The following is an 8983-nucleotide window of genomic DNA, read 5'->3' on the forward strand; positions in this document are numbered from 1 at the left end:
ATCATTTATTTTACTATTAATAATAAATTAAATGGATTAATATTGTTGTTATTATCATTATTAATATCAATATTTATCATTATTATTATTATTATTATTATTATTATTATTATTATTATTATTATTATTATTATTATTATTAATATTATTATTAATGAATAGTATTATTATTATTAGTATTTATTCCCCGTCTAATTTTTTTTTTTTATTATTTAATTAATCTCCATATATTTCCTTTTTTTTCATTTTGTTATTTTAATTATTAAAATTAATTTTCCTAAATATCATTTTTCCTTTTCCCATTAATTACGGTGCTAATTGTTTCCTTAGCATAGATTTTTACTGCAGAAATTCTACCCCTAAATAATTAACAGTAAAATTTCCAACAATTCTTCCAACACAAATTATAATACATGCTCTTAATTAAGACACTAATTATTCCCTTATCATAGACTTTTCTTTTTTCCCCCCCTATGTATGCACAATAATTATGAACCATTTTTCTCCTTTAGATTTATTAATCTTTGTACTTTTTTGTTCTCAAAAATATTGAAGTATTTTGTAAATTTTTATCTTTGATTGATTCTAAAAAAAGTTAAAATCAATTCATATATGCAAATTTATTTCTTTATCAAATATTTTTCAATCAATAATTCAACTTTTTTTTTTTATATCAAAAAAACAAACATCATCTATTTACAATAAAATATTATTAATTTTTGAATTTGCCAATAAAATATGCTCAAAATCTTTACTATTACTTTTTCTTCGGCTAACATATAATCACAGCAAAATTTTTCCTTTTTTTTTTTTTTTATCAGATTTTAAAAACTTAATCGAATTTACTTTACACATAGGATGAATTGAATTAATTATTGATTATATTAGCTGTACTGTTTTAACATATTTATGAGAGTAAACACGAGAGAGAAAGAGAGCGATAGAAATGATCAAATTTAATAAAATATTATCAAAATTTGAGAAAAAAAAAAAGCAAGGAATCAAAATATAGTTATAGTAAAAGAGAAAAAGTATGAAATTACTGGAATCTAAATTAAATTAGATAAATAAAAGTAAAATTAAACAATTGATATGAATTAAAAAGTTTAAACATTCTTATATAATTCAAAAGTTAATTATTTTTTAATTACTTCTTAATAACAGTATAAAGTGAAACGAATTTTGTTTATAGAAAAAAATAATTACTATTCATATCGCTATAATCATATACGATTGTTATTAATTATTGTAATTGCAATCATTTTAATATTTGTGCATATTATTAAATGCATTCCTTATCTGGAAAAGTTCCATTATTAGGTAATAATTATTATATGATGGTTGTTAACCGATTATGCACCATAGTTACAGCACTATTTATCCCATATATCCCATGATTTAAACTTAATTAATTAAATTCATACCTCTTTGAGAATATTTATATGTGTCATTGAATGAATGTAAATGTGCTAAAATCAAAACCATAAAATTGATGAAAGTTTTGAAATGATAAGAAAATTTTGATTTAGATAATTTCTTTTCAATCTTTTTTTCAATTTCTGATCAATTTGGAGGCTTTTCCCCCCCCCCCCAAAATAAATGATTCAAATTATTTAAAGAAAAAAAAAAGAAAATCGAAGCATAACTTTACAGAACTATACAATCTTCAGTGATGAATTGTATTTGTAAGAGAATGTTCAGTGCAAGAATTTCAAAACTGATTTGTTATTGGATGAAATTAGAATTTGAGAATTATTACTCTCATATGGCAAATAATTTAGTGTTGAAATCGTATCACAATTGTAAAATTCAATTTTTATTAAAGTTCTAATCAAGTCAATGGCTTGTAACTTTTCCTTGACCAGTGGTCACTTTAGCTTTCTTATTTGTAGCAAGAACCACTATGTGTAAAAACAGTATATTCTATTAATTTGAAAATAAACTTCAATCAAAATTTTTCAACCAGTTTATCAAGGATTAATAAGAATAGCCCCCCACTCATTTTCGATTTATCGTGTCACCGCTCTTGCGGATCATCGGTTGTAAACCACTGAATCAGATGAATACTGAACATAATAACTCGATTTCATGATGCATAACTTCATTAAAATTATGCTCAATACGTCCTTATCATTATCATACTTTATCTGTCATTTGAAAAGAAAAAAAAACCAAACCGTTAACGGTAGCAGATCAGTAGTAATAATCAGTATTAACACTATATTGTTATTCAAATTAGATTAAAAATACTTATACATTTGCAGTGGGAAATACGAATACAGTGGATATCGATATACGATAGATTTGAATACTTAATTATCTTCCAACATCGTTTATTGAAAAACTGAAGCAAGACCATTGAAATAAGTCCAAGATAACTTGACTGGTTGATTCTGATAGATGCTAATCGAAATTTCACCAAAATTCAAAAAATTGTCGACAGGAAATTCATTCCAAAAATCTTCTGAAAATATTCATTCAGCTCTTGAATTGTTACAATAAGCAGACTTAATATGAAATTTATTTGATGAATATAATTTCATGAGACACAATAATGCTTTTTTAATCAGAATAACCAAAAAATACAAAGCATAAAGGATAACAGAAACAAATGGGTCATAATGCAATTAGAATTGCAAACACTGAAAAGAGAAAGAAAAAACCGAAAGATGACTACCCACTTTATTTTGGCATTCTCTCAGATGTACATTTATTTCTCAGTCTCGCCAAAACGATTTTTTTTATCCTTTTTTTTGAAACTATACTTGAATCAACAGCAACTTCAACAAGTTTCAAACTCAAAAAAAAAAAAAGAAAAAAACAATCAACAAAGACTTTTATGTATGCTAATGGCTTTTTTCAGAAAAGCTAGATTTAAAAAAAATATAATAAAGACTGCTCTATCTGCCCATTTAGCTTGAAAACCATTCCCAAATGATGACAGAGGGACAAGAAGGTGCCATCAGCAAACTTTCCATTTAATTTAGTGACTGAGACAGTAGTAAGTGAAATAGAACTTTAATGAAATTTAAGAGCAAAAATGACGAGTGATAACAGTGTTGGAAAGAATTCATGGGGAGATCAAAAATTAAGTTGAAAAACTGATAGGAGATTAAGTAGCTGAAGGATAAAGAAATAAAGCACAGATATTTTCAAATGAAATCTACACTTGGAAGACCTTCTGCTCAGCAAGAGACTTTTTAGAGATCAGAAAGATATCCCTTTTTCTTTTTTAAAGCAGCAAAACTTGCAAATCAGGTAGTTTTATGAATTATCTTCATTTTGACAGTTTGTTGAGAGACAGAGACACACCTCACTACTGTCAATTTGGGCCATCATTTCTTATCTTCTAGAAAAACGCTGATTTTCATCGAAGTCACAAGTCGGATATACAGATCAGTCCTACAGTATGCTCTGTAGACTCCATTTGATGAAAATTTTAGCAATGACGATTTCTGGTCAAAAAAATGTCAGTAGCAAATGACACTTGAAATTTGTCAAAACAGAAATTCGTATTGCATTGAATTATTCCACTGAACTGGCCGGTGGTCATTTAGTTTTTGAAAATCCCACCGAGTCCTTTTTTCATGCGAGACGATTTTTCGGATGGTGAGCTTCTGAAATACACCAAATAAAATAACTCAAAAGCAACTGCTCAGTAGTAATCATGAATTTCAATTCAATTATTACAATTTTTACTGGACTAGACATCACAGAGAAGAAATCCACTGCAGCAAAAGGAATCTTGAACGGCAGCAACACTGTCTGTTCCCAAGAGACAAAGTTATTAACCTTGAGTCTTGGCGTGAAATAGTTCCAGTGCTTCGACGTAATTCAACTACTTCGCTCATCAGCTGTTCCAAAGTAAGACGACGCTCTTGCAGTATCCGACGATTCTCTTTCTCTTTTTCGTCAAGCTATAATTAACTTTCAAATTACAGCAAAATGGTTCATATGTTTTAAATTAACATAAAATGTTGCCAAGAAAACATGTGGTTCAAAATTTTATTCTAGAGGCACAACAAGTTTTATATTGACAAGGAAGTTTCAAGTAAGCTAATGAAGCTCCCAGATGACCCGCAAAGTGTTCGATCCACTGCTGACAACCTAGTTGACAAGTACATTAAAACTTCAGATCTGAGAGAGAAATAAATTCCAGAAGAACGATGCAAAGCTATATCCAGTGCACAGTTATATTATTGTTAGAAGATGCTACGAACAAAATCGACTAATTTCAATGGTTAAATTTAATAAAACTGCTATAAGTTTTGCTAGAACAAATCAAGATGTGGTCAATCATACTAAAACTGACCTCTGACTGCCGCGCAACTAATTTTTCTTCGCGCTCCATCACTTTCTCTTCGAAAACCTGAAAGAAATTACAGAAGATTAGCTAGAAACTACAGAAGATTAACTAGTAACTATAGAAAATTAACCAGAAAATATTCATCAAAGTGAACTTTGCAAAAATTTACTTTTTCCATGCTGCGTTTTCGTTCTTCAAGCTCCCTTTCCTTAATCTGTTTCTCATGTTCCAACTGTGTGAAAGGATCTCTAGAATACAACTGAAGTTGATCCAATAAGCCAAAAACAGAAAAGATTACAGTCTCGGCTTAAAAATATGAATCAAAATATGATTCAAAATATGAATCAAAAATATGAATCATGAATCAACTCCTCAGTGCATGAATTTCTTACTGCTACATTCTGGAACGCTTATACCACAAAATTACGAACAATGCAATCACTGCATGAATTATTTTATGTCTACTTTTTTCATATTGGTTCTTCTATTAAATTCTCTACTTCCCGCCAAAGAAAAAATAAATGTGCATTCAAGTATCCGGGAAGAATAAAACAGTCTGTTCTAAAAGATGAAATGAAAATACGATTTGGGTATATATTTTCTTCATCAAACAGTTCTGCTTGAATTATGATAGATTACTGGCAATAAATTGTAGTACAATTTAAAAACTTTTTGCAATAGTAATAGATTACCTGTCTATTGCATTTTTTGGTCCTTTGTTCAACTGCCGGTAGCGAAAATTTTCATAATGCACCCCACGGGTAACTGCGATTAGATCAATCAGATTCATCCTGAATTTTTTGATTCACACTATTAGTAAAAAAATTTTGCGTGAATCGCTAATCCTCGAACGTTAGCACCTGACTGTTCAGTTTTACTACATCTATGAAACAGTGTTACCTTATGACAGTATCACGTAAAGCGATGAAATCATTGTGTTGCAAATTTTCAACCTCCACCGTGCCCCAGCTGTAGTCTCTCACGCGAAATCGACGTCCATTTGTTTCACGAACCTACAATATTCCATATTGAAAAGTTTTTATGTGTGAAAGAAAAGACAAGAAATCCAAAGAATATCTTTATGATATATCATAAAAACTACCTGATTACTGCCGACAATAGCAAATGGAAACCGTTCACGAAGAGGTCCAAACTGTTTTTTCTCATCCTCATCTTCCGTATCCGGAAACTTATACAATTTGATACCATTCTCTTCAATCTCTTTGCTTATCTAGAAAAATATTACACAATAAATAATGATGAGAAATCAATAGAAGAAATTACATTATTCATCTTATCCCTGAATAAGTTGCTTTCGACCTTGAATAAGCGTTACAACTACGAATCAAATAAAGATCGTAGGTTCGCAACTACGGAGTTAAAATTAATTTTACCATTCAATTTATATTACAAACGAATAAGTGATATATCATTACTTTATAAACCTCAAATTACTTTATAAACCTCAAACCCTCTTGACCATTTTAGAATTTATGTTATAGTATTATAGATATAGTTTTACTTCCCCCTTCATTTATAAAACTTCAGATTTGACATACTGTCACATATTATTTATTTTTCAGTAAAGGAAGTATACGGCTTTAATTTGCCAAATATTAAATGCCTTACTCATCATTGCAGGTAAAAAAACTTTTGAAATCCTTCGCACAGAATAAAACAGTATGAGACAGATCAAGAACTATAATGTTTTCATATAATGTAATGCATATGGCAGTTTTAAATGACTTCAACAAATTACTTGGTTTTTGAAATGTGATAGCTCGCTCACTGTCAACGTATCAGCTTTCGCAATAACTGGAATCACATTGACACGATCATGAAGCTTTTTCATCATTTCAATGTCAAGCTGTTTTAATCTGAAATCCTCTAATTAATGATTTGTTCAACGCTATCTAAGATGTACAACTCTGAAAATAAAACTCAGCAATTTATATACTGGAATTCAATTAACCACTTTATTTACTAACTTTTCGGTAATATATCATCCAGCACATAGTACAAGGTGCACTCGAGATAATTCAACGAACTTGATTAGTGGTGCCATCTGTCCCGAAATCTACAAGAGCAATACAAAAATTTTTACCCATGTCCAGTAGGACTGATGAAGTATAAGCAAAGATGCACACGTTTATCAGGAATTATTGCTGCACGCTCGATTTTAGTTTCTTCCGAAAAATAATCCAAATATTTTTTCTCGATATAATTTACGATCGGCTCCCAACTGCAAGTTATGATACATTTTACAATAAATAGAATCTGAAATTCCCAAAAACACTGCAGACTTCCAACAATACTGCTCATGACTGTGTGAATGAGAAAAAGTAATTTGATATCCCATCAACATTCATCTTTACATTCAGCATTTTGTTAACCTGTAATATACCTTCCAATGGTACAAAGGTTTCCGTTTCTTTTAATGTATCAAAGATAACAATTCCTTATGGGAGAAATTTGGACACAAAAACCATTTCTCTACATTTATAGTGTGTAGGAAAAACAATACACTATTGTAAAGTTGTGATTTTGAATTTTACGACTATAAGTGTGAACAGGAATAACCAAAATGATATAAATGATTCATGGATTACGAACACAATACGAAATTCGAAACTACCAAGATGAAACAATCACTGACCACTTGCTATTATCTACCGCATCACCAAAACCTGGACAATCCACCAATGTAAGGTTCAAAGTCACACCATTCTCCACTAAACGTACGTTTTTCTCTTCAATTTGTACTGTTGGTGAAATGCGTCGTTTTTCCGTATCCGGATCGTTAATTTCCGTGCAGAATAAGGAATTAATGAATGTAGATTTGCCAAGACCAGAGCAACCTGCAATACAAAATGCTTTTACAAATCGTCCTTATTACAAGAACAACAGTAATTACTGTTTCTCGATGTAGCGTTCCTAGATGTAAAAAATTGCAAGTGGGGATTTGAAGTAAAACTTGTAATAAAACTGATTTAAAAGAGGAAACAAAGGCTATATTATTGAGAAGTTATGGCATATATATATATATATATATATTTCTTATATCACCCTCCACTTTTGTAACAAACAGAGAATACACTGCGATTTAAGTGAGATCTTTATGGATCCACGCAGATACAAATTTTGGCAACTTGTTGTTTATGACCGCAATAACGTGACCGTATCACTACGGTATGCAATATACATTGGGAAAGATCCCACAATGAAACAGACTCGATTTCACTCATACAAGAGTAGGAAACAATATAATCAATGGTTTAATTAGGTTCGTTTTCGTTTGCAATTTTCTACAAATAAATAAAAAAGAAAATATGTCTGTTAAAGAGAGATATGTGAATTTTTAACGTCCATGATCAACAAAATTACTACTAAATAATCAATGGTACCAATTTCAGTTTCTTCGAAAAATACACAATCTTTTTTTCCTTTTTCTTTTAAATCTGATATAATCAACAAAAATGAACATACCAACAACCATTAGCGTAAACTCGAAGCCATTTTTGATAGCTCGTCGAAATACTTGGTTAGGGAAATTAGCAAAACCGACATAACTATGGGTATCTTTTAATTTAGAACCATTCAGTGATTTCTCTGACAAACTTGAACCGTTTACATCGACTTGCATTGTTGCACTTACACACGGAAAACGAGAGACAAAAAAGTTTGAATTCCTGAAATTTATCATTTTTCCGAACTTAATTTACTTCATGCAATAAGCAATAAACAATTTGCTACTTATCGCATTTCCTTATGGCATTTCCTTATGGGACTAATCACGAATCATGATTCACTGTTATAGATTTTCTACGATTTGACTTGATTTAATATACACGATATGGCTTAATAAACTGAATATAAAATTTCACTACACTACACTGTGGTAGTACAGCCTTACTTGCGGTGCAATACAGATAACATTATAAAGATACTGTTTTATGACATATTACTACCAAATGTTATTGTATCACCTTATCATGGAACCTTGTTATCCATGCTTATATACTAGTAGTATCAGATAAGCGCGTACGATCACATTACTTTATCATAGTTACCTTAACTACCTTGTTGCAGAATCTTACCATACTGCCTTGTCATAAAATAACTTTCTGGTAATATTTTTGCATTATCATTCCTTCTATATAAAATAGAATCACATATATGTTAGCAGTAATATTTTATGTAAATCAAATGTGGAACGTGATTTTGTCATTTCACAGATATTTCTGCACGCAAAACCTTAGCTTTCGTAGTTTTACATAAGTTCTGAACGCCCAATACTACGATTTTTTGATATCATATCTGTCATGATTTCTTACTGTAGTGATTTAATAACGATTACAACTATTCTAACGACAGATATGTTCCCATAATTATCGCTGTTCATCACGACAAATATGTTCCATAATTATAGCTATTCATCAAGTGATTACATCGATTAGTGATTACAGCTAAATGTTCGTATCAAGTGATTACAGCTAAATGTTGGCAATAAATCGTTCAATGATTATATCTATTCATCTAGTGATTATAACGATTCGTCTAACTACTTCTAGTGATCCGTTTAATGATTATATCTATTCATCTAGTGATTATAACGATTCGTCTAACTACTTCTAGTGATCCGTTTAATGATTATAGCTATTCATCTAGTGATTACAA

The 8983-nt window shown here is 30.0% G+C and overlaps 1 protein-coding gene across 1 annotated transcript; it reads right to left on the minus strand.

Annotated features, from left to right (window-relative positions):
* Positions 1-3528: 3528 nt before the first annotated feature.
* On the minus strand, positions 3529-7949 carry LOAG_10166 (hypothetical protein; the record flags this gene model as incomplete). Its single annotated transcript, XM_003145693.2, has 11 exons — positions 3529-3617; positions 3793-3917; positions 4313-4369; positions 4476-4554; positions 4999-5097; positions 5207-5319; positions 5409-5537; positions 6066-6183; positions 6411-6548; positions 6963-7164; positions 7793-7949. 11 exons carry the CDS (start codon positions 7947-7949, stop codon positions 3554-3556), a joined length of 1281 nt encoding a protein of 426 aa, XP_003145741.1. The 3' UTR covers positions 3529-3553.
* Positions 7950-8983: the final 1034 nt, after the last annotated feature.

The sequence above is a fragment of the Loa loa genome (assembly GCF_000183805.2).
Source record: "Loa loa unplaced genomic scaffold supercont3.183, whole genome shotgun sequence".
Classification (NCBI taxonomy): domain Eukaryota; kingdom Metazoa; phylum Nematoda; class Chromadorea; order Rhabditida; family Onchocercidae; genus Loa; species Loa loa.